Here is a 27,828-nt window from a genome sequence, read left to right as displayed (position 1 = left end):
AAATTCAATACTCTTCTCCAGCACCACAGCTAAAAGGTGTCAATTCTCCTTCTGTCCTCCCTAGTCATTGTCCAGCTCTCTCTATAAATATAGCCATATATAAGAAGAAAAATTAAATCCTTAGAAGCTATGCATGAACATCTAGATTAACTGATTTAAGATTGTTTTAAGAAAAATTCTGAGAATGCTGCCATTTTTTTTTTAAAAAAAAAGAGGGGGCAGTTTAAAGACAGTCTAATTATAAACTTAAAGGACCACTGTTATTAAACAAAAGCAAAGCAGTATTTTACATTTTTAGTATTTTACATATCTAGCAGATGTTAAGGAATCCTGGTGGTATAGGCAAAATCGTGAAACAACTGACTGCTACGAAAATGTTGGCAGCTGGAACCCAGTAAGCATTCTGTAACAGAAAGATGTGTCAATCTGCTCCTATGAAGATTATGACATTGAAAATCCCATGCAGGAGTCCTATAGGCTTGCTAAGTCACAATTAACTTAACGGCACACAGTAACAGCAATAGCACAAAGCTTAAGTACATGATGCATATATAGCAAATGTTATGAATGAATAAATTATCATAAAGAGACGTTTTCATTTCAACACAGACCTGTGTCTTAATTGGTTTATTTATCTAATAATGTGGCCACCTTTTTAAAAACAGTTTGCAATTGTTATGAATTATTGTTTGAAAGTTGAACAATGACTAAGGAGGATAGAAGGAGAATTGATGTTTTTGAGCTTTGGTGCTGGAGAAGAGTATTGAGGGTACCATGGACTGCTAGGGAAACAAACAGATTCATCCTGGAAAGGATTAAACTGGGCAGCTCCTTGGAGGCAAGGATTCTGAGGCTCCATCTAATATACTTTGGACATGTTATAAGGAAGGACCGGTCCTTGGAGAGGGACATCATGCTTGGTAGGGTGGAGGGACAGCGCAGGAGGGGAAGACCCTCTATGAGGTGGACTGATTCAGTGACTGGGGTAATTGGGATGGGTGTATCAGAGACGGTGCGATTGGCACAGGACAGAGCAGAGTTTAAGGCTGTTGTACATACAGTATATAACAACAACAACAACATATAAACTGTCCCTAAAAGCACAGTAAAGTTTGCATTTGGGAAGGGCACGTTCATGGCTTCTTCAACATTACTGCATTAAACGCTTCAACCTTTAGAGTTAATCTCCACCCACTAGATGATAAACTGAAAATTCATCACTGTCAATTCTACCTAATGTGACCCTGTAGGACTGTGTAAAACTGTGCCATAGTTTCCTAGGCTATAATCTTTAGGGTAATAAATTGTCACATCTTTCTCTCATGGAACACTGTTGAGTTCACAAACATGTAATGAGTGTGCCACCAGTTTTCTGTTCAATGGCATAAAACCCATTTTTCTAATTGTGCTTTAGAAATAACAACTCCCTCTCCCCCTCTCTCCTCTTCTCATTCACCTATGTATACATTTGTAACTTGCCTAACATTTAATAGAATATCAAGCAGTGAAGTGGTAGGTAGCAAGTGCTTCATAGGAAGGAACAAGTTGAGAATGTGCATCTCAACTATGACACTAGCTACAACTTAGGCAGTTAAACACATACTTCTCTAGGGTTATTATAAAGTCCCTGATGGTGTAAATAATGATACACTCAGTTACTAATTAAAAGGTTGATTGTCCAAATCCACCAAGAGATTCTATAGAAAAAAGCTCTATCACGGATCACACGAGATTGCCATTAATCAGAATTGACTTGGCAGCAGATGGTTTTTTGGGTTAGTTTTTTCTTAATGCTCTTATTTTGGTTTGGTTTAAGATCATTATAAAAATTGATGATATGATGAACCTAAAGCATTCCTGAATAGTATTATATCTGAAAAATAATAACTTATAAAAGGTAAAAATTATATAAAATTATATAACTAGCAGTAGGAAATTAGTTAACCAAATCAAAACCATTTTAGCAGAAGATTCATTGACATTATAAATACCTCTGTGTCAAAGAATAGGTAACAAAGCAATATGTATATTCCGAAATGGACTGTGTTAAATATGCACTGAAAAATAATAAAAAGGTACATGTGTCATCAAGGGTTTATTGTTCAAAATTACTTTCTTAGACATTGATTTTTACTTGGCCATGTGGATATGTGAGAATATGTGAATAGGGCGTGTTAGCCTATATGTAAGGGAATTGGCTAGTATTGCCACACCACTGTGTCAAATGCTATTAGGGTCACCCACAGTGGACAGGTTTTAATAGTACTCCCAGATTAAAACAGCCTAGGAAGCATGATTGGCCATCTACTTCATAAAGAATAGGCCTCTGAGAACTCTACAAACAGTAGAGCTGATTCAGTGGCAAATTTTTAAAACTCCCACCACCAGCAAAACATTAAAAGAATCAGCTTTGGGCCAGAGATTCTTGCACCAGAAGACCAGGGCCTACAAAACATACTAGCAGCCACAGCAGAGAACCAGAGACCTGGCATGAGACAGAGCTGACCTTGGGACTGCTACCCCATGAAGAAGAGCAAAGAATGTTTTGTCTAAGTGTTCTGTAGGACTGCTGAGCAGAGCCGTAAATGACAGAACTAAAGGTTTTGTAACACAACTAAAGGTTTTGTAACACTTGCATAAAGTTGTGAGGCTGAAGTGCCAGTGAACACATTTCTAAAACTGTCCTCAGTGATTGTATCTGCTACCAACCTGAATTATAGCCTTTTCACTTTCCTAATATGGTTCTGTGTGGTCTGTGAGCTATTGCAATGAATTTTGGTCACAGTAGAGGAGTAAGATTGGTTTAAGGATGAGCAGAAAGAGGTGCAAGGGTATGGAGGACGTGTATGACCTCATGGGACTTGGTTTTGTGCTATGGATTTTATTAGTGGGGACACTTACCCTTTGTACCATTATCAGAGGTCAGATATTGTCATCTCATGCAAGTCTTGTTCTTTTTATAGTATAAATCACCATATAAAATTAAGTTCTTGGAATAATGAGCATGTGTGTACTTTTTATTTTACTCTCTTATACTTTTTAATTTCTCTGAAAATGTTTAGCTAAAGTGTAAATTTTATTCTTTCACAAATATGATAAACAAATTATTGAAAGATAACTATAATTTTATGCAAAACCTATACTTGGACCAGAAGGCAGTGGTTAGAACAGAGCAAGGGAACACAGAATGGTTCAGAATTGGGAAGGCTGTATGCCAGGGATGTGTCCCATATCCATACCTTTTCAATCTATATGCAGAACAGGTTATCTGGGAGTCTAGGCTCTATGAGAAGGAATGTTGCATCAGGATTGAAGGAAGACTCATCCAAAATCTGTGTTATGCAGATGACACAATCCTGATTATTGAAATTGAGGAGGAGCTGAAGTGCTTGCTGCAGAACGTCAAGGACTGGAGCCTTCAATATGGATTGAATGAAGCTCAACACCAAGAAAAAAGGATTCTCACCACTGGGCTGATTGTCAGCATTGTGATGGATGGTGAAGAGATTGAGATTGTAAACAGCTTTAGTTTGCTTGGCTCAACAATCAACACTTTTGGCACCAGCAGCCAGGGAATTAAAAAAATGTATTGCCTTGGGAAAGTCTGCTGTCAGATAACTCTCCAGAGTACTGAAGAGCAATGATGTCAGTCTGGAGACTAAGGTGTGCCTAATACAGGCCAGGGACATTGCAAGCACCTGCCATGCATCAGAGAGTTGACAATGACTAGAGATGATAGAAGGAGAATTGATGCCTTTGACTGTTGTGCTAGAGAAGAGTACTGAATATACCATGGGCTGCTAAGAGAATGAATAGCTTAATCCTGAAGAGGGTTAAACAGGCTACTTCTTGGAGACAAGGATTCTGAAACTTCATCTGACATTCATACTTTGGACATATTACAAAGAGGAACTAGTCCTTGGAGAGGAACATCATGCTTGAGAGGGTGGAGGGACAGTGAAGGAAAAGAAGACTCTCGATGAGATAGACTGATTAAGTGACTGGGGTAAATGGGGTGTGTGTGTTAGAGACAGTAAGACTGGCACAGGATAGATCAGAGTTTAGGACTATTATACATAGCGTTGCTATGAGTTGCAAGTGACTCAACGGCATATAACAACATCATCATTTTGTAATTGTAATGAAAATACAAGAATTCCCTGTGGTACTATATTGATATTAAGTTTAAGGGGTTATGAGTAAAAGCTCTCCTGGGACAAGTTTTAAGGAAAATATGAACTGGATTAGTATTTCAAACGTAAAGACAGAACATAATAAGTTCAACCCAATTAATGACAGTTTAAACCTTTAACATATTTTTTAAATTTAAAAACTTTTATACTATTGGATTGAGTTTCATAATAAATCTATGATACTAGTAGGTCTCATATTGTTACAGATGAACAAACTGAAGTTCAGAGATGTTTAGTAACCTAAGCCCGAGGTCACACACCTTGTTAATAAACATGAGCTTAAATTCCAAACCAGGTAATCCAATTTGAATTAAAGGCTCATTTATACTTACCACATGTGTAATTTATTTTTAAATTATAAATTACAGTTCTAGGATTCTAGAAGACTACACCCCAGGGTTGGGACACAGCTAATTAAAGAACCACCAAAGAAAAGTTGGGAAAGTGAGACAGGCTATTAATCTACATCAGGAACAAGGTGATCACAGATTGAACTCAGGACCTGTGAGTCACCTCCATTCTGGAAGTGGCTTAAAGAACGACCTTGAATGAAGATCTTGAAGAAAGAAAATAAAAAATCTGCTTTCAGTAAAAGGAGTGGAAATGATCCAGTTCATTTTCCAGGAAATGACACAAGTCACCTGATCAATAATAAAATCAAGTCTAGGGAAGGTCTTAAACAACAAGGTGGAGAGACTGAACACATGACAAGAACCAAAGCACGGGATCAGCCAGAACAGTTGGCTGGTGGTGCAAAAAAAAAAAAAAATTTAAAAAAGGAAATAAAAGGTATAAAGAGATGCAGGATAAGAGCAAAAAGACAGTGTCTATAAATGAAGACATCAGTTGTGTTTCAGGGGTGGTAAACATAGGGTCTACAAAGTGAAAAAAGATTGTCCTGAAAACAATATTTGGAGAGGAGCACTGTCAAGACAGGCTAGAAACTGCAGAGCTGAAGCAAGATTCAGCTCTCCCTTGATAACCAAAGCCATAATGCCTGAAAAATAAGCTCTATAAAGGGTCTACACATTCCACCAGAAGCAGCAATTATCAGACCAAACTGCTTATGTGTGTGTAAAGTTAAGAGTTGTTTGAGTAATTTCATCTAGCACCACATCAGAATTTCTTAACGTGTTTTCACGTTTTGAAATAGTCATGAGATCCAGTTTTCCTTTTCGAACCAAAAAAAGTGGATACTGTGTTTGTCTCAATTTGAGAATTTGCAGAATAGCCAAAAGAGAGAAAGAAGGGGAACATACACACACAAAAAGATAGGGCAATGTTGGGGCAACTGTGAAAGATGATCTCTTTCCCTGCTTAGTTACTCTCAACAAATTAGTAGCAAAAATGAGACAGGAGCCAATTTGATGTCCCTCATGCTGCTAACTGCAGTCTTACTTCAAAGAGAAAATAACTAACTCAGTGATCAGGGCAAATGGTAGAATCTGAAAATTTATAAAAATTATTAGTGTCCCTGATCCTCTTTCCCGCTCCTGTTCACCCTCCTGGGCTCAGTACACTCCTCCATATTTCCACACTAGGCACAAACATTCATTTTACTGAATTCTGCCGTTCTGTTTACTTCATATGACTGTTTCTGTTTATCTCACCTTCTAGGCTGTGACTTCCTCGTTGATGCCATGTTTGCCTCTGGCTCATGGAATGAATGGAGCTTGGCACATAGTAAGCATTTGTGGTATGAAGTATGAATCAATGCTGATACCAAATATATTATCTGTACTGAATGTATGTGCCAGAGAGAGACAGGTAAATTAGTAGGGATGAGTGATCTATACATAAAGAATAATTGGAAAAGTAGAAGGGAATCTTGGAGAAAACCTGTAGATGTTGATCTTTTCCCAAAGGGGGGGAGCACAGAGAAAGGAGGCACCAAAGATAACTTCACTAACATCAATTATGTCTGTCCTGTATGTCAGGTTTGGTAAGCTCCAATGAGAGATATAACAATAAGAGTAGGAGGATATACAGGAAAAGTGAGTAAAGGCTTTTACAATATGACATCATGAGAAAAGTAAGTAACTATTCTAAAATTAACCTGACTAATGGATTGAAATATCATTCTGACCATTTGCTGAACAATAAATGACAATATTATTATATTGCAAAATCTGAAAACAAGCACTATATATGACATGTACATTGTATATGACAAAATATGAACTATACCTGAGATCTTCAATTTCTTTAATGTAACTGTGAATCATATTACTAATCTCTTCATTCCCTTCACCTACAAAATAAAAATAAAATGAAATATTTCTTTTAAATTAAGACTTCAACAAAATAGAAAAAGGGGGAGAAAAAACAAGGTTATAGAAACAAAATGATAATGTACACAATTCTTATAGCAAGTAGTCTACTCTTAAACAAGCAGACAGTAAAACAGATGGTAAAGCAAACAGTATATTTTGTTTAACTAATAACTTATTATAAAAATAATTAGGCATTTAACTAATAATGCCAGACTAACACATTTTGGCATATTTCCAGAGGCACGTGGTTTAGGAAGTGGATGATACTCTTGTTTCCGAACTTGTCTTAAGCTAGGAGCTCCAACAAACACTGTTCACCATGGCAACCATTAAGGCATTTGACACCGCAATGGCAGAAGGTTCAGTATCACAGTGAACCCAAATTCCCTCAGTACAGCAAATTGACAAAAGAGTGCTGTACAACTTAGAAGAATGTTCCTCCAAAATATAATAGCACAAGGCCTAAGGGCCAAGGACAGAGGGCCCTCCAGGATGTCTTGTTGCCACTAAACATGAGGTGTTAATAAAAAACAACCAGATATTCCATGTGACCCTCAGCCAAAATGAGCACATAGATCTTACTGAGTCCTGCATTGTCACCCAGGCTCCAAAATGGAGACAAAGGGCTCACCTTAAAAATAAAGATGCTCCAGGATATCTTGTTGACACTAAACAAGAGACTTAAATCAAAAACAACCAGACATTCCACCCGACTCGCAACCAAAATAAGAGTACCCATCTTACAGAGTCCTGCTGGTCAAATTTTGGCATATCTAAGTCATTAACAACACAAAGCATGTTCTGGGCCCCTCATTCATCCCACACTATGCACATACCTGCTCTAGCAAGAACTTGGTTGGCCTGATCACTAACAAGCTGTGTGATTCTAGTCCTCAAAGCATCAACTGTCTCTTGCATGGCTTTGATTCTTACACGCAGATTATTATTTTCAGTCTGTAGCATAGCATTTTCATGAAACATGTCATTGATGCTTTCCACTCCCTCCTCATCAATTATTCTTTTGCCCTAGAAAAGAAAACATTTTTCTGCTAGTTGAGGAGCCTTACATATGCATGCATTTTGTGAAAAGATAGAGCAGACCCATGCAATTCTATTATAAAAGTCCCTTTATCTGGTAAGTCCCCAAAGCAAAAAGAAAAAAAAAAAGATCCCCTTCTCTCTACTACAATTTTCCATCAAGAATTTGGTAATAAAGGAACTCATTGGATAGAAAGCCTTTTAAAACAAGATGTATTTTATGGTGGTCAAGGCTACCCATAAGGATAGACTAGAGAGGCCGATTAGCAAACAAAGGAGTCCATTACTAAAAGAGTTGAAAATTCCAGAAACACACATATGCAAGAGATCATAAAAAAGCACCGTGTTCATGATATATGCCCATATTCTCTTTTCATTGCTGTCAAATTAGAACCAACTCATACATGACTTTCCACCATGTTTTTGGAGGCAATAATTCTCCTGGGAGGAGACAGCCCATTTTCCCCCCACAAAGTGTCTAGTCAATTCAAAACTTTGAGTTGGCAGTGAAACCACGCACAAGGGCTCCAGAGTTGCCTAGATACAGATAGATAGATAGATAGATAGATAGATAGATAGATAGATACATACATACATACATACATACATACATACATACATACATACATACATACATAAATTGTAAAGTCAGACTCATCAGCTTACTGTTTTGTACTCCATGAGCTCCATCTGAAGTCTTGTGATCTCACTACGAAGTGCATTGATTTGCTGACTAGCTCTGTCCTGATTGACCATCACCTTGTTCTTGATATTTCTAGCTCGATTGGCATATTTCAGAGTGTTTAAAGTTTCCATAAAGTCTCTGTCAGAAGGGCTGACACATGCTATCATGATTGTTTGGCTGAAAGTTACAAAATACAATTAGATTTACAGACAAAAAAGAAATTAAACACACAATAGCAAAGAAATGGACATAGCCTACGTGCTAATTAGTGGAAGAATGGATAAACAAACTATGACATTACAATGGATTACTTTGGAACATTAAAGAAAAGAAAGAAGCTATGAAACACCTTGTCATGTAGATGAATCTAGAGGACATTATGCTGAAGGAAATATGTCAAACACAAAAGGGCAAATATTGTATGAGTCTCCTACTATAAAAAAATTTTTCAAGGAAAGGTTCTTACACAGAAAGAAACATTCCTTGATAGTTATTAGAGATAGGAAAGGAAAAGAGAGAAAATCACTAACTAGTTAAGAGACATATGTTAAATTAGCTGCAGTGAATATAGAATATACAAAAGTGAATATGCAATATACGAAAAGGGGGTGACCAGTACATTATCAATAGAAAAAAAGGAAGAGAAAGAGGAGTTCACAAGAATTACAAATCACAAAGGCAAATAGTATTATAAACTTACTCTTGCGTTATCAGTAATAACAAACACTAATGGATATATAAGCAGGCAGGCAAGGTGAACAAGATTACAACTAGAACCATACAGGTTTGGCAGGTGATGTTTTTACATATGTATTTGTAACTACTATAAATAGATCCATGTATATAATAGAGAAAACAAAGGGCAAAGCTTTGAAAAATCCTGTTAATCAATCCATCACTTTATGAGTAGATTCCTTCAACTTTTGCCTTTCCCCATTAATCTCAGTATCACATTCACAGTGACACTTATAAAGCAGTACAATCTACTGTGCTATTTTTTTTAACTTTATGTGCTCATCTTCATCTTTAGACCCAAAACCGCATTGTCATGAAATTGAAACTTACATAGCTGAACTCTATCATATTTTCTGAAGCTGAAAATTTTCTCCCATGGAGCTGATAGATTAGAACTGCTGCCTTTGAGTTAGCATTGCAGTTCCCTATGAACTATGTCACTGGAGCTTACTAGTTCTTTATTCATATTTATTACAACTATTACACAAGATTAAGCACTAGCAACATTTAGTCAAAGGACCTAACAACCCTTATTCTGACTGTACCCTTTTTCTGTTCTTTCTCACACCCTTTGCCTATCTCTCGTCTATTAATTATACTGTTATTTCAAGTCGACATTTTCTTTCCCCCTCTCTCAACACTTGGACTTTTAACTCCTAGAGAATGAGTATAATCCAGTTTTATTCATCATTTTACATCTTTGTACATTGCACAACATTTGAAATGTATTAGATCTTTAGTCTTATTCAGTATGTGTCATGTGTACATACTTACTATGTACACATATTGGAGATCAGAAAGTTAGTATAATTTATATCTCTGACTTTCTTTGTGGGTAATCAAAAGTGGGAAAAAAGTGAGAGCAGAAATCAGAGACGCTCAACAGAGAAGGCCATTCAAAGTATGGTGTTCAGACCAGTGTCAGTCTGTGAACTATTTGTTCCTTGTACCTGCCGAGATAATAATAAAATATACAAGTAAGCAAAGAACCTTAGAAATCTTTACAATATGTGAAGTTACTGTAACCAATGGACTCATCACATTAAGTAGGGTGTGACTAAGTCTAAATGTTTCCAAACTCATATAAGGGGTCATAAATGGTATAGTCAGAATAAGACATGTAGGATATCATGTACATGTCAAATATTAAGGGGGGAAATTCACTTTTTATAAATATTTTGAGAAGCATTAGGACCAAGTGCTTAAGGAGAAATGGTGAAATTTACATAGAACCATCAAGATTAACTATATTAGGAAAAAGTAGCATATTAAACAAACTAAAAAGATATAAGGTTCAAGTATAAGTCTGATATTTTAAAGTGACAATAACTAAATAAAACATTGAATCTGCTTATTTTGAAAGTTGATATAAAATCCTGATTCTAATTTAAAGAAAACTGTACTATTAAAATACCTGTATAAGTATATATGTGTTTGTGTATGTGTGTATACATTCAAGTACATATATTTATATACTATACATGTATTATATTGAATCATATTCTTGGAAAGAAATATTTAATAATATTAGTAATAGTTACTTCTAGTAAATAGAAACACAATGAATTTTTACTGGTAATTTACTTTTGAATGTCTTCCAGAATTTTTCCTCAGAATGTATTAAAATGTGATATAAAACATTAAAGAATAAAAATTGTTTTTAGAAGTTATTAAATTATCCACATAAGTATATGAAGTTTGTTTCCAAAAATACATCAACTGTTTTTCATTTAAGTTTACTTTGCATAAACTTCATAAAATGAAGGTAGCTTGCTCTGCATAACTTAAAGTATATTCTTTTAAACTATGAGTCCTTGTCTGAAAATTGAAGCAAGAAATTAGCCTAGTAGTAAGAAACTGCACTGCAATCCCAAAGGCACACAGCTCTAATTCACCAGCTCCTCAGTGGGAAAAGATGGACAATCCCCTCCCTTGGGATTTACTTTCTCTGAAAACCTGCTGGAGAGTCAGCTATGGGTCAGTTCTGACTCAACTGTACACAATAGTAACAATAAGAATGGAAATAGGAAGGGGTCTTCTCCTATGAGGAATTACCACACTTGAAAAATAAAACAAGTGGGGAGCATCTAAGATGATTTTACAACAACCTAAAACTCAAGGTTATTAAAAATAAACAGTGGGAAAAAAAATTAAAAACCCAGAGGCTGATTAGAGAACAAGCAATCTTTCAAAAGTATTGAGATCTGTAAGGGTATATTTGTTTCTCAATTACAAAATAAAAAATAAGAAATGGCTACAATAGAGAAAACTTGAAAATTTTTGCATTGGCTTGAAAACAAGAGTCTAGATATTTCAATTTGACTCATATTGACATTAAAGATAATACTGAAAAAATAAAACAGAAATAAATATGCAATAATGGAAACAAAATTGCATGCATATACAGAGTATGTTAGAAGAAAGATAAGACATCAAATAAAAAGAAGAGACAAAAATGTATCTGCTTATAAAATAAAATTTTACAAACATGATTTCAAATCTGACTAGATTTAACATTATCCAAAATTCTTTGAACAGCTATCAAAAAGAAAGCTCACAAGTTTAATAACCAAGTCATTGTACAGCATCAAATGACCTTTCCAGTCAACATGATTTTGTGAGACTGTTAAAAACATTGTAAAATAAATGTGTAGTGGTTCTTTATAACTTGTTAAGTTGTGCTATGCTTAAAATTACAAGCCAAAAATGTTTCTATCTGGGAAGCCAAAATGTTGATGTTTATAGAAGGGAATGCATTACCAAAGGGATGACTTAGCTGATAAAGCATATTAGAATGCTGCAAAGTATGCAAAAGAGGGAATATTAGCAATATGAACAAATAACCAGGGAAGTTATTATATTCAGTTGACATTTTTCAAAAGCTTATCCACATAAAAATATTTGAATTTTTCATAGGCTTTGTAGAAAACCATCAATAAATCATTTCAAGTATTTTGGCAAAACTTAGAGAACATTTTTTTTCCCAAATTTTACCAAATGTCTCCTAAGTGCTATTCAGTTAAAGCAGAAAAGATAACAAAATCAGAAAAGGACATGCTAGGGACTTCATTTTAAAGATAAGCTACTTTGAAAAAATTACTAAACTCTTCTGAATCTTAATATCCTTATTAAATAGGAATAATAGCACCTTCCTCAAGAGATATTAGAAGGACTAAAGGAGATAAGAACATGCAAAATGACTCATATTTTAGAATATTTAATAATTATTGGTTCTTCAGTCTATTAGTTTGCTCTGTGATAAAATAAATTCTTATAAATCACCTTGCAAACCCACTTATAAACAAATTCATAGTGGAAATATAGGCATATAAAGAATAAAAAGGCAAGCATACCTATTGCCCCCAAGGGAATCCTGTAGCAGCCTGGTGAGCTTGGAATCCCTGTAGGGCACATGGGTGGCCCTTTTGCTCTTATCTCCCAATGCACTTATTACATTGCCAAGTGCCAACTAAAAGAGAGAAAAATGAAAGTGATCACAAATGATCAATTATAACACTATTAAGGGAAGAAAACAGATGATAACAGGGAGAAATAACAGAAATCAATAACATCCGTGTTTGATTTTGCTTTATATTTATATTTTACAGTGTAACTTCATGTTTCAGTATTAACTATTAAAATCTAATACATTCAAAATTCAATAGTGTATGTATATGTCTATAGCTCAAAATTTAGTATATATTGCATCTATACTTGAAACTTCCTATCAAATATTTTCTTTAGAAATAAAAAAAATGCGCAATATGGAAAAATGTTAACCACCACTAGATTTCTAAGGACCTCAGATGTATTCCTAGAAAATTCTCAGTTCATATTGTAAATACTCCTCAACTCAATAAAAAACTAAATGCTCTGTTAATTCAACAGCTGCATAAAGCTCTTGTTCCAATATGGTTTCTTATGGGAAAACAGAATCTTCTTAAACCACAATAAAAATGATAACATTTCTCTATACAACATATCCTTAAGCAAATATAGCTTTACTTAGAAATACGATCTTTGTGCCATGTTTCAAATTTTTAAACTTAAGTAAGTCAAATTACAGATTTCTCCAGACACCCTATCCTGCCATCCCTACTGTTTTCTCTACTTTTACTGGTCATACCAGCCTTTAGAAAAGCAAACATCCATAAACAAATCTCTGTTTGGGCCAAAGAATCATGCAGAGTGACATCAGTATCACACCGTATCTTGGTCTCTTTTCCCACAGTGGCTATTGTATTAATCACTGTCTACACTGAAAGTACTATGTCTTAACATGCTTTAAAATTCTAAACACAAAAAGAGAGAAATGACTTTTGTCTTTTCCTGATAACATAAATGCAAATACTAGCATTATTTTACCTAAGAAATTAAAAACAATACATACCAGTAAATAATCTAAATCATGACATTTAACTCAATATTTAACCTTATGGTCTGGGCATTAAAATGAGTATTGGAATTGGGAGGTCCCTTTATTTCTAATAAGCCTCTATTGTTAATTCTTCTCAGAGAAGAGTTGTAATTAAATAAACATTGCTTGCCCCTATAGGAGCAAACACTGGACAATGTCAGATAAAAGAGCCAGGACGGGAAGAAATGTACCAAAGCAGGAACAAATATCTCACTTTATAATGAAGATAATAAGCAGATATATGACACAGAAGTCTGTTCCAAAACATTTTCTTTCATGTAACAGAAGCTTTATAAGCTTTATACAAAGTATTTTCCAATCGAAATACCACTAGGGGGCATGGTATTAAAGTTAACTTCTAATACAATCTCAAAAACTCAAGTCCATTGCCATGGAGTTGGAACTACTCAAAGATAACACTCTACCAGGTTTTCGGACGCTGTAAATCACATTGGAGGCTGCACATCTTTCTGCATGGAGCACGTAATGGATTTGAGCTGTCAGAGAGGTGCTACCTTAGGTTAACAGAGCACCTCCTCACAGACTGCACCAACAGGCTCCCTAGTATAATCCTGAAAAGTTATTTTAAACCATCATTTTATTATAATTTCTCAAATGACTAAAACAGCTACTACAAAATGTCAGCAAAAAGTTACCTGAAAAAAATCATATGCCATGAAAAGCTTAAAATAAGATTAAATGTATTTTATAGTATAGTTCATAAGGTGGGGGAAAATTTTAATTAAATTCTAGATATCATTTTCTGCACATTTCATAAAATTCACTCTAATTATATTATCACACAGGAAAAAATCCTGGGTTAAGGTCTGTAATGTGAGATCAGATTTAGCGTACTACTTGTAAGCTTACAAGTTTTTTAGTCCTCTACTCTGTGCAATAGGATTTTCATTAGGGCATTGTGTGTTACAAAAGAGGAAAGGACAGCACCACAAAGCTTCTGTCTTACCAGCCCACAGTTGATAGAAATGCCTTCTTTTGCCCTCTCGCCTGTAGCTCCAGTACGCTTCAATCGTTCTGATCCTGCCAGATCAACAAAATGGAACTTTGCAGTCAGGGTCTCAAACTCATTCATCTGTGATGACTCAGATAGCATCTTATTATCGGTCACATTTTCCTGCGATGGGAGTATACAAATGAAAATATTTTCTTAACGTGACAATAAAAATCCTCCAAATCTGCATTGTTCTCATCCCACATATATAGGTGCAGCCACAGGAAAAATTAAAATGTACAGTTAAATAAATGTAAATGCAAAAATGTCTGTGGACAATTAGAAACTTAAAGAAAGAAGCTGAATGGTGAGAACCAGCTGTTATCAAGCGACACTTTGCTAATACTTATAAAAGCAAGCCTGTAGGACATTAGTTTTCAGCAGCAAAAGATTTCAGGTGACTATATCCAGTCCAGCAGATGGCTGCAGCATGCTTCTGGTGGCTGCAGACAGAAATTCAATTTATTAAAAAAATTTTATAAGGTTGGCCACCTTTGGTATAAATAGAATCAGAAGATATCTCACCAGAAAAATAAATGACTAAGCAAACGGATTTGGTTCCGATGTACACTCTTGAAATCTATGTGACATTAGGGAGAAGAAATCTGATAGTTATCAGAACTAGTAACTCACAGCATCTATCTGTGGGCACATTCTGGTTTGACATAAGTGAATAGTAAAAATGGCATGTGAACGAGAGCTCTGAACATTCATCTGGGTGCTAGCAGTGGTCCGAGACAAAGCACCCAACTTCAAGCACTGCATCATCTGAAAAAAGAAGAGAGAAGTGTTTTGCTTGAACAATATTTAAATAAGATGCAGTTTAATCAGTAGTCTAAATTATTAAACTCATTACATTAAAAAATATGAAATATGTGAATTATCATATTACTATTTTAGCTACAGGCAGTTCTGGAGTTGAACTTTTCAATATAAGAGTGTATTGTTTTTTTCTTAAATAGAAGAAAACACTGAGATGCCTTTGTTTGCCACTTGCTGACATTTGCAGCTTCCATTCCCAAAACTTTTACACTGGAACACTTTGCTACAAATTAAGCATTAACTTGCATTATTCTGGGTCTGCTATATCTTTGTTTGAATTATATTTTGGTAGTTTTTCTTATTAGTTCTCATTTAGAAGCAATAATGTAGCCCTATATCTGTGGCAGCAAAAGGATACTGATACTGTTTCTCCACCTACACCTTCAATTATCTAACCTTCTTTCTTTTTTTTTTTAAAAAATTTTTTTTTCTAACCTTCTTTCTTGAACTCTAAAAGAAAACTAGATGCAGACTCTTAGGTTCTTTTGATGTTACTATAAACATACTAATTTTATTACAGTCCTGACACTTTCAATAAAATTCTGATCTACAAAGATATGAGAAACAAGGGAGATATTCTTTACTGAGATAGACTACTCTCTAGTCTAAAGAGGACTCAAGGAGACATTTATCTTGTTAGCTTAAAGATTTCTATCAGGGCAATAATCTTGGCTATTCATCCAGCCTCCACAACTCCAGGAAGTCTGGCTGCCATTTGAATCCTAGATGAATTTTAACTTCTCTTTAGCATTTTCTGAAAAGATAAATTTTCTACAGGGTTCCTCTAAGTCAGAACAATGGAATAATATGCTCAAGGGATGAATATGCTTAAGGATACAAATCTTATATCTTAAGTATCTTAAGTATGCTATTAGCTATGGTAACTGTTTAAACTAAGCTAAATAGGCTCAATTTTAAAAATAACTTACCTCTGATTCTGTATTCACATTGCGTGTTGTGACACCAACAGTATAAATTCCTCCAGTTGAATCTTCATGAATTCTTATATTTGACTTTTTATTTTTAGCATCAATATCACGAGTAGTATCAAATAGGTCAAGAACTTCTTCATTATACAACTAACAAAAAATAATTATGTTAATTTTAGCAGAAATTTTCTCATGTTTGTCACAACACAAAATATAGAAATACCACTTCAAAGAGATTTCTTTTTGTTCAAAATGATACCTATTTTCTTAAAAATAATTAATACTCCAAACAGAAATCAAAGTTTGATTTATTTTAAACGACTGGGGAATAGTAATTGACTTATTCATGACTAATTGGCTGGGGACTAACTAAAATGAACTACTAGCCCTTTACAAAGGATACACAAACATTTAAAAGCAATGTCGAGAAAATATGTGCCAAATATAGGCAAATTCTAAGCTTATTTATTTGACATAAATATATTCTCCATTTTGCATTGCAATCTCTCTTACACGTCTAAAAAAGATTCTTAGCCTTTTTATAAGGTTAATAGTGAAAGTATTATATCAAATTATAAATTATATCAAATATGAAATGATAATGGCTAAGAAAATCAAGCTGCCTCCTTTGAAGATGCATACATCTATTTTCGTACCAATATGTATTAAAGTCACAATGCTTTAAAAACGTTTTGGAACATGAAAGGATGGGTAGCAGAACATGTCTTCTTTTATTTTTTCCACCTTCGACTTTTACTAGATCTGGAGACTTCATTAAAACCAACAATAAGAAATCTGGTATCACTAATACTACTTTGAATTACATTTTCTATTTTGTGTTCAACACTGCCAAATAAAATACCTTATCAGGAAGCAAAATTATTAATTCATATATCAGATGAACTATATTTGACCACTCTTTGCAACAAAGACTCAGAATTATAATGTCACCTTTCACCTAGCTATAATAGTTGTCATCCTACGGGATGACATACTGTCCTTAATCAACCCAAACATGATTCAGCCTTTGGACATTATATCAAATCATCTTGTTCTCCTCATAAAGAGGCCAGCTTCTGCAGCCAGATTAGTGCCACAACCTCAAACCTATTATTCCTCATCGTCTCTCCTCTCTCTGCTCTGAGTTGCTAAGCTCCCAAAAGACTGCCTAAATTACAAGAGTAATTATAGAGGATAAAGAGAGATTCTAACATAAATGACTGTTCTTTTACTCTATGCACACCTGTCAAGTGTTGATAATCTTAAATGTTAACGCCATTTCCTGCAATAAAGACTACATACATCTATTATCTAAAGTTAGTCAAACAACATTTATTGAGTACTATGTGTCAGACAACATGTATAAGACACTGTACTAGAAGCCAGAAGTATATCCTCACAAGGGTTAATAATGGTCTTAAGAACAAGACTTAAAGGAAACATCACAATTTCTCTTACCTCCAAGAATTGGGCATTCACTTTAAAATCTGGAGGAGGAAGTCCATTTTTAATTGCAGTGTGTTTTTTCTCTTCAATACTTTTGAAAAGGTGTTTAACAGCACGGGAAATAATGCCCTGTTCTTCCTCAGTGATGTTAACATCAAATCCAGTTCCCATTGTATATGTTTTCCCAGCTCCAGTCTGAATAAGAGTATAGAGGAAAATTAGTACTTGACTAAAATGAGTGAAAAAGTTTCTCTCAGGAAAAAACAAAAGTGCAACGGAATTGCTCCTTCTCCACAGTTACAGCTTATATAATGATAATTTAGTACTTACTTGCCCATAAGCAAAAACTGTGGCATTGTATCCTTCAAAACAACCTTCTATTAGTTTTTCTATACAATGAGAGTAGATCTGCTCTTGCTGAGAATCAATGTCAAACACATAATCAAAAGTAAAGGCCTTGTCCTTCCCAAGGAAGACCTGGGGTTCTCCTGGCGTGACAGATGTACAAATATGGCATCCTTCAATTTTTTCTTTGGCAAGCTGTGGTCTTATTCTGTGGAATATAGGCAGAAAAAAAAAATATAAACTACATAAGTTGCACAAAAATAAGAAAGAAAATAAAAAGTAAGACTTAAAATATCTTTGTTAAATCTTTTAAAAATTTTAATGCTTCTTCAGCTGAAACATCAAAATTAATTATGCTGAATACTTTAGTGTGAGTTACTTTATAACTCTCCAAAATCGTGGATAAAAATTTACCTTGAAATGTGTATGTAAATGAAAGAATGCTTTTCCTCAACTACTAAGTAGACATTTATCTAAAGAAATGTTTGTTGTTGATGTTGTTTTATGTTCCTTTTCTTTATCCCCAAAGAAGATGATATCCAAAAATTAAAACTTAAGTACATAATATTTCTCTTGGTGCTCTTGTTACACCATTTCAGCAAATTTGTTATCCTTGGTTTCCAGATTTATCTTATCATTTTCTTCTACCAGTACATGTATTACTCCAATACTTTATAACTAGCTACATCCATGGACTCTAGGGAGTTCTAGTGGCCTAGTGACAAGAAGCTGTGCTGCAATCCTGGAGGGACATGGTTCAAAGCCACCAGATCCTCCACGGGTGAAGGATGGGCAATCTACTCCTGTGCAGTTAACTGCCTCTGAAGACCTGCTGGAGGGTCAGCTATAGGATGGTTCCAACTCTACAGTACAACATCCATGGACTGTAAGAAACCCACACCACATACTTTTGGAAACTCAATGCTCTTTCTCTAACTTACACCCTTCTTTCCCTATTCTCCTTACAGAGTCATGAAGTAGTAGGAATCAAAATAAACCTCTGTTTCTCATTGAGTGAATCACATTATTCCAACTATTGCCAAGATAGTAACCAATGAATTAACTTTTGTTTGTCCCTTTCCTTTATTTCACATATTCCAGCTGCATGAGTTATTAATCTCCCGAATCACCCTTGAACATACCCACCTCACGTAACCACCACCCTAACCGAGACTACCATTATCGCTTACCTAGATTATTGCAAAAGCCTCTCCCCAATCTGTCCTATGGTTTGCAATATCAGGGATCTTGATAAAATATCAAGTTGGTCAGGTCCCCACTTTGCATAAATGCTTTCAATACATCCCCAAATCTTTCTGCAATCACTTTATTTCCCCCACCCTCCATACTCCAATGTTGCATTAAAAGGCTTTTGTTGCTATTTGTGGTGGTTTGTTTATTTTAAATCCAAGTCACTAAAATGTCATGCTTTCTCTTGCCTCAGTGACTTCAAATGTATTGTTCCCTTTTTTTTTTTTTAATAATTTTAATGTGCACTTACAGAGATTTTGGATTTCCATTCATTCATTGCTGCACTTTTCTCCCCACCCATCCCTTCCCCTCCCCCAGTTCACTCCTCTCTTTCAAAAGTAAAAGAAACACTCCTTCCCTGGTACACAATCCCCCTGCACCCCTCCCACCACCCCAGGTACATTCCCCAAGTACTATGCAACCGTAATCGTGGACTCTTGTGATAACCCTATCATACATCACTTTTAAATTATTCCATCATCTGTTTCAGTGCAGGATATACAATTTATCCAGTTTTTCTCAGTCTTATCCCAATATTGTCCCCTTTTCTATCCTCTATAATATTTCTAATAAGAAGCTCTGATGGCATAACACAGAGTGTGTTATCTCCTAACCAGCAGAAGCTATAGGTTTAGCAGTTTAATTCCAGCAGACCCTCTGAAGGTGAAAAATGGACTGTCTCCTCTCAGAAACATTTACCTCAGAAATTTAATGCAGGGTTACTCTGAATAGGAATCAACTCAATGACAGTGATTTTTTTTTTTGTTTCATTCTCAACATATTTTTGTCAATCTTAATGGTTCATGGTTTTCAGTGCCATTAACATAAGCTTCCATCAGAAGCTCTCATTATTCCCTAATAGGAGTGAGGTGACAACCATGCTCTATGTTCTCACAGCACACTGATATAGAATTTTAAAAAAAAATCACACACTCAGTTTAAGAAAACTTGCATGAGCAACCCATGTATCTAACCATGTATCCATATATCTGTAGGCTAATGGCTAAAGAAACTGTAGCATAATAAATTACCCATCACTAAAGAATGATCAAGAATTGGTAAAATATAGTACAACATAGGTGGAAATTAGAACAAATTATGTTGAGTGACCTGAGTTAGTCACAAAACGACAGTTATGGTCTAAGACTCTAATACAAAAAGTTAAGAAGTGCTTCACACACAGAATCAATCCTGGAAGGCTAAAAAAGATAAGAAATGAGGGAGATGTGAAAAAAAGAAAATACCTGCCAAGTCTAAAAAAGATAAACTCTAGATTTTTATATAAAGAAATATAGTACACTTGGCCAGCATTTTCATTTCCACTGTTCAATAGGGCGCTCCGGTGGCTGAGTAGTAAGTAGTTGGGATGCCAACCAAAGGCACCCAGTTTTAATCCAGCAGCTGCTCCTCAAGAGAAGATGAGCAAATTTCCTCCCACAGATTATTTATTGCTTCTGAAAACTCGCTGCAGGGTCAGCTATGAGTTGATTCCAACCTGATGCTACACAACAACAAAAATTGAGGAAAATTTAGCAGAGGGAAAAAAAATTATGTGGTCCTTAGTGGTCACTCTCTCTCTCCCTATGATGGAAACAGTAAATCTATCTACCAGTAAAGAGATACCCGAATAAAACAAGAGAATATGCCAGAGATGTAAATCTGCCTTTATAATTCTATCATTTACTAGAATATGTGTATATTCATTTAAAAAACAAAAGGCAAAATTCACTGCCACTGAGTCAATTCCAACTCATAACAAACCTCCAGGTACAACTGCCCCACAGGGTTCCCAAGGGGTAAATCTTTACAAAAGACTATCATCTTCCTCTCACAATATGGATTGTGGGTTCAAAACGCTAACCTTCTAGTTAACAGCTGAATGCCTTCACGAGAACACCATCAGAGTTCCCTGCTAAGGGAGCTCCCTGCTCCCATTAAGGCTGTAAGTCTTTACAAGAGGAAACCGGGCAATTATCTCCTATGAAGTAACTGGTAGTTTTGAATCTCAAACCTTTATGATTGTAATGTAACTTGCTATCTCCTAGGCCATTAGAGTGCCTCTGTATATTGATAATCAGTTGAAAATGTTGATGAAAGAAAAGAAATAAACCGAGAATAGAAAATACAGCATCCTCAAATCCTACATTTAATTTTAATATATTCATGAACAACACTGTTGTTGTTATGTACCGTCAAGTCACCTGCGACTCATAGTGATAGTACATTAGTTTTCAAATATGTCCTATCCTGAACCAATCTCATCAACTCCAACAGATCTAATCCCATTTCTCCAGTCACTTGGTGAATCCATCTCATCCTGGGTTTTCCTCTCCTGTGCTGTGCTGTGCCTCCACCCTTCCAAGCATGATGTCCCTCTCCAATGACTGGTCCCTCCTGGCCATGTGCCCAAAGTGTGCAAGACAGAGCTTCAAAATCCTTGCTTCCAGGGAGCAGCCTGGTTTTACCCTCTCCAGAACAGACATGTTTGTGTTCCTGGCTGTCCAAAATATGTTCAAAGTTCTTCTCCTGTACCACAACTCAATGGCATCAATCCTTCTTTTATTGTCCTTAATTATTGTCCAGCTTTCAGATGCATGGCAAGTAACTGCAAAGACTATGACCTGGATCAGACACACCTTAGTCTCCAGACTGACTTTATTGCTCTTCAGTTCTCTAGAAAGGTTCCTGACAGCAGACTTGCCCAGTGCACGTCATATTTAGATTTACTGACTGCTGGTGTCAACATGTTGATTATGGAACCAAGCAAACTGAGGTTTCCAACAATCTGAATCTCTTCTCTGTCTATCATGAAGTTGTCAATTGGTCCACTGGTGAGAATCTTTGTTTTCTTGATGTTGAGCTTCAATCCATATTGAAGACTACACTCTTTGACCTTCTGCAGCAAACATTTCACGTCCTTTTCAGTTTCCACAAGCAAGGTTGTGCCATCTGCTTAATACAGGTTGTTGATGAATCTTCCTTCAATCCTGATGCCATCTTCTTCTTCATAAATTCCAGCCTCCTGAATGATCTGTTCCTCATATATATTGAAAAGGTATGGAGATAGAATGCATCCCTAATGCAGATCTATCTTGATGCTGAACCATATTTTCTTGCTCTGTTCTGAGGACAGACTACTTCTTGGTCCAAATATAGGTTTCACATGAGCACGATTACATTTTCTGAGATCCTCATTCTTCTCAACAATTTGTTGTGATCCACACAGTCAAATACCTTTGCATAGTCAGTGAAACACAGACATTCATTCTGCTGTCTGCTTTCAGTCAATATCCATCTAATGTTGGCTGTGATGTCCCTAGTCCACAGCCTCTTCTAAACCCAGACTCTACATCTGGTGGTTCACCACTGCTGTACTATTCCAGTTGTTTCTGGATAATATTCAGCAGGATCTTGAATGCAAGAACAACATTAGCCCACTAAAAATAGAAGTATACCTAAATAACAAGTTTAGTTCTACAAAAAAGAAAAACTATGGTACAAGGAAAACACTACAACAGTTCTAAAGTACTGATTTGTATACTTTCCCCACTTTAAGAGAAAACAAATCCTCCACCACAGAAATCTGCTAACCATCATCAGATCCAACTGGCTATTTTATTTATACTTATCATAAAAAATAAAACCCACAGCTGTTGTTGTTGTTGTTGTTGTTGTTGTTGTTAGATGCCATCAAGTTTGGTATTACTCATAGTGACCCTATGAACCACAGATCTGAACCCTGTCTTATCCAGTGCCATTGCTGCAGTCACTGTGTCAATCTTTCTCAGTGGGGGAGGTTTCCTTTCCTTTGCTTATCCTTCACCTTTCTAAGCATGATGTTCCTTTCCAAGGAACAGCCTCTCCTAGCAACATTTCAAAGTATGAGAGACAGAGTTTCAACCATCTTTGCCTCCAGGAAGCACTCTGGCTACACTTTCTCCAAAATATAGCTTTGTGCTCCCTTGGCAGCCAATAGGATAGTCAATGTTCTTCTCCAACACCAGAATGCAAAGGTATCAATTCTTCTTCTGCTATCCTTATTCATTGTCCAGATCTCAGATACATACGAGGTGATTAAAAAGACTATGACCTAAAACTATGACATCTTAGTCTCCAAACTGACTTGATTTTTCATATGTATTTTGGAGAGGTCCCTAACAGTGAAATCATTGAAAGCAAGACTCTTGATCTCCTGACTGGTTCCACAGATGTTGACTGTTGATCCTAGTGGAATTTTTTTTTTTATCTAAAATCTAAAAAGTTGTTTTAGAATCAGAATAGAGAGGCATTAATTATCATTTCCTTGACATAATTATTATTTCCTTGACTTTCTTGATTAATGACTATTTCTTTGACATAAAAAAAAAATGCCCGACTTTACTATATTAAACTGCCATTTGACAAATATCCCTGAGATTTTACTCTGGTTCAGATATACTAGTTTTATATGTTTGTTATGTTATCTTCCATGATGTGATGTGTTTTCAACGACTCATGGCTGTGAATCCTGCTCAACCCTGAGCCACTCTCTCTCACTGTCTCCGTCCCACCTACCCTTGTTGCCTCAGTTACTGTGTCAATCCATCTCATCTGGGGTCTTCCTCTCCTGCACTGTCCCTCCACCCTTGCAAGTGTGATATCCTTCTCCAAAGACTAGTCCCTCCTAGCTACATGTCCAAAGTATGTGAGACAGAGTCTCAAAATCTTAGGCTCCAAGGAGAAACTTGGCTTCACCCACTCCAAGACAGGGCTATTTGTTTTCTTGTTGGTCCATGGTGTGTTCATGGTGTCCATGGTGTGTACTCTTCTCCTGTACCACAACTCAAGGGTATCAATTCTTCTGTCATCCTTGGTCATTGTCCAACTCTCTGATGCAAAGCAAGTAATAGTGAAGTTCATAGCCCAGATCAGGAGCATGTTAGTCTCTAGACTGACATCCTTGTTCTTCGGCATTCTTGAGAGGTCCCTGACAGCAGAACTTCTTAAAGCAATTGGTCTTTTGATTTCCTGACTGCTGGTGTTGATCATGGAACTAAACAAGCCTCAAAATGTCAACAATTTCAGTTTCAACTACCATGATGCTGCCAGTTGACCCAGTGGTGAGAATATTTGTTTTCTTGATGTTGAGCTTCAATCCAAATTGCCAACTATAGTCTTAGACATTTTGCAGAAAATACTTAAGCTCTCCTCAATTTTTATCGTACAGAGTGGCTGTTGTTGTTATAAACCATCAACTTAGAGCAGACCTTCCAGCTGAGTTTCAGAGGCAGTAACTCACAAGTGAGGAAATTACTCATCTTTTTCCTGTGTGTGTTCTAATCACTACCTCTGAGTTGGCAGCACAATTCCTCACCATTAAGCCACCAGAGCTCCTTCATGGAGTGGCTTATTGTTGCTGTATACCCTTGGGTCAGAACTGACCCATGCTGACATTCTGGCAAGTTTTCAAAGACAGTTATTCACATGGGAGATTGCCCATCCTTCTCCCACAGAGAGGTTGGTGGATTCAAACCACATGCCTTCAGTATCACAGAACCACTTCTTGCCACTAGAGCACCAGACATCCCTCATGGTGAAGCTTGTTGTTGCTGTTGTGTACAAGAGTCAGAACCATAGCTGACCCTCCAGTGGGTTTTCAGAGTCAGTCAATCATATGGGAAGAGATTGTCCATCCTTCTCCCAAGAAGCAGTTGGTGGCCTCAAATCTCATGTCTTTGGGATTGCAGAGCAGGTTCCTGCCACTAGGCCACCAGAGCTCCCTTATGGAGAGGCTAGTAGGTTTAAATCACCAACCTTTCGGTTAATCTGTGAATAATTAGCCACTGCGCCATCAAAGCTCCTCCTAAGACCCTATGCACTTTTACCCATGACTCTGCTCCTCCCTCTTTTAGGGTTACTGCATGACATACAACTCTGTGAAACTTTACAAACCTATGAAATAACAGATTAATGCAGCTATCTAAATGAAAAAGAACACTAGGTGACTGTTCACAACCAGCATCTCATTATTTTTAAGTAAATAATTATAGACATAGGCTACCAAAGAAACACATACTTAAAACTAAAACATAAGCTAACTTATATGACTGTTAAGATACTTTTTATTTCATTTGAACATAACAAAGAAAAGCAAGATGCCGTTTGGATTGAAGAGAGGGCAGGCAATTTGAGAATGCCAGTGTCATTTAGAAAGCCTTTAACATAATCTCTTATCCTCCACTCATCTGATTATTATCCTCACTAATGGCACAGGGTATGTTTGAAGGGTTGATGATGCCATCTAGTTGCATGGGTGTGGTGAAGAAAGGCTTTAAAAGCCAAGAAGATGGGTGGAACTCTTCTACCAGACTCAGGTATGGCAGATTCTCAGCAGGACTGAGAAACTCCTTCCTGAAAGGGAACTGTCACCATGTATATCCATGTAGCGTAGCCTTAAAGCTTTTTTAAAAAGCATAACCTTACAACTAGATATATTATAAACTATTCTTAAAGAAAAGCAATTATGTCAGAAACTTGTGCCATAAATATTTAGGTTAATAAGCTATTCTAACATCATAATTGTATGTTAAAAATAGGTTAAGAACAATTAAGATTCTATCTTTAATAGTGATAGGCTAATAGAGATTATATCTGAGATTTTTTTTAAAGTAAGTATTAGAAAGAATGTAGGCAGGGTACAGTTATTATGGAAAAGTGTGACAGTTTCAGTAAAGAAAATATGAATTAGATGCAGGGAAATGTTTATCCTTTGAGGGTTTTGGCCAATGGGGTAAAATCTAAAAGAAGATGAATCCCTGGGAAACAATCAAGAAAATGTACCACCTACAGCCAGGAGAGGATGAAATAGATGAGTGGAACCTTCTAAGAATCAAATCCCTATGCACATCCAAAAATTTGTCCAACAGGGTAAAAATGAAAGCCGCAGACTGGGAAAAAAGTATTTGGTAATGGCATGCCTGATAAGGGACTTATACCTAAAATTTATAGAATACTTGAGCACCATAACAAGATAAAGGTAAGGAACCCAATTTTTAAAAGCAGCACAGGATATAAACTTCACCAAAGAAGACATTAAGATGGCAAACACACACATGAAGAAATGTTAAAAATCCCTAACTCTAAGAGAGATGCAAAGCAAAACAACTATGAGATATCATCTCACCCCAGTAGCAATAGCAAAATTCAACAACAAACTACAAAAGATGATGAGGTTGTGGAGAAACTAGAACCCTTACTCACTGTTGGTGGGAATGAAAAATGATGCAACTATGGAAGGCAGTATGGCATTTCTCAAAAAGTTGGAAGTAGAAATACCATTTGATCCAGTAATTCCACTACTGGGAATATATCCTAACAAAACCAGAACTGCCACCCAAGAGGATATATGCACACCCACGTTTATTGCTGCTTTCTTCACAATAGCAAAGAGTTGGAAACAACCCAAGTGCTCATCAACAAACAAATGGATAGAGAAGCTGTGGTATATTCACACAATGGAATACTATGCTGCATTGAGAAACAAGGAATTCATGAAATATTATGCAAAATGGGTGACCTTGAAGGACATTATGCTGAGTAAAATATCTCAGTTACAGAAGGACAAATACTGCATAATACCACTGCAGTAAAACAGGATTGAGATCAAGGTTGAAAGGAAACTAAGAAAAGAGGGGATAAACAATATACACTGCATTGAAACAGATGAGGGAGAACTGTTTAAAATAGAATATATGATTAGGTATTATTTTCATATTCTGGACAAAAGTCCAGAATAAGAGCTGCATAGTAAAGTAGACTGGGAGTGGGGAGATCTGCATAACACTGAAAGATTTTTTTATTCTTTTCAAAGAGAAAAGCAAACTGGGGAGGAGTAGACAGGGAGGAAAACGTGCAATAAAGAATGAATGGAAATCCAAAGTCTCTATAAACTTTTATTCAAATCTCAATTTAAAAAAAAATTAAAAAATGTAAGAAAATGTACCATGTTGTACAGAGAAAATTTAAGGCTTGACGAAGAATATAACAAAGATGTTAATATAGAAATAAATACCGTCCCATTTTCTCACATAAGAGTCTTTCTTTCAGAATAGAGCACCCATTTTGGTTTTGCTCTCACATTCTTTTAAAATTGCTCTGAAAGAATTGAAGAATATCTACTATCATTAGGTTGTTTCTACTTATAGCAATTTTATTGCATAGAATAGAACTTTTCCCGTAAAGTTTCTGAGGCTTTAAGTTTTTGCAAAAACAGACAGCTTCTTCTTTCTCTCACAGAGCAGCTGGTCAGCTCAAACCACCAACCTTTTGATTATCAGCCAAAATGTCCTTAACTACACCACCACCAGGACTCCCTGTTCTGACAGAAAGCACCAACAATCGTATTTTCAAATACAGTAGCCTTTTCAACCCTTATCTTCCCTCATCTCCTGTATTTGATCCTATTTACAGACCCATATTTATCCAACTTCTATTCCCAGTTTGCTTGTGTGATATCCTTTTTCTACTCATTCTGTTTCTAAGCACACCTCTTTCTCTCTTGAATACAAATTTGAATTTGTTCTTCAGTTCCTTGAGCTTAAGATATGCTGAGCGAGTTTGGCCCTTTTGATTTTCTGACTCCAACTCCTTGCACATTTCATTGTAATATTTTGCTTTGTCATCCCGTGCTGCCTTTTGAAATCT

General features: G+C 35.9%; 1 protein-coding gene across 4 annotated transcripts in view; it reads right to left on the bottom strand.

Moving 5' to 3' along the window:
• Positions 1 to 27,828, bottom strand: part of KIF21A (kinesin family member 21A) — a 202,675-nt gene that overhangs the window by 74,786 nt on the left and 100,061 nt on the right. For all 4 annotated transcript variants that reach the window (XM_006888203.1, XM_006888204.1, XM_006888205.1 and 1 more), the window contains exons 2-10: positions 17,881 to 18,103; positions 17,563 to 17,745; positions 16,105 to 16,254; positions 14,987 to 15,121; positions 14,309 to 14,476; positions 12,278 to 12,393; positions 8,171 to 8,366; positions 7,303 to 7,492; positions 6,381 to 6,444 (exon numbers count right to left, since the gene is read on the bottom strand). In XM_006888203.1, coding sequence (XP_006888265.1) covers positions 6,381 to 6,444; positions 7,303 to 7,492; positions 8,171 to 8,366; positions 12,278 to 12,393; positions 14,309 to 14,476; positions 14,987 to 15,121; positions 16,105 to 16,254; positions 17,563 to 17,745; positions 17,881 to 18,103 — 1,425 coding nt within the window. The remainder of the gene's footprint in view (positions 1 to 6,380; positions 6,445 to 7,302; positions 7,493 to 8,170; positions 8,367 to 12,277; positions 12,394 to 14,308; positions 14,477 to 14,986; positions 15,122 to 16,104; positions 16,255 to 17,562; positions 17,746 to 17,880; positions 18,104 to 27,828) is intronic.

The sequence above is a fragment of the Elephantulus edwardii genome, unplaced genomic scaffold, assembly GCF_000299155.1.
Source record: "Elephantulus edwardii isolate Elephantulus edwardi_28Jun2011 unplaced genomic scaffold, EleEdw1.0 scaffold00065, whole genome shotgun sequence".
Lineage (NCBI taxonomy): Eukaryota > Metazoa > Chordata > Mammalia > Macroscelidea > Macroscelididae > Elephantulus > Elephantulus edwardii.
The sequence above is the reverse complement of the archived record's forward strand: the minus strand, read 5'-3'. Positions and strand labels throughout refer to the sequence as shown.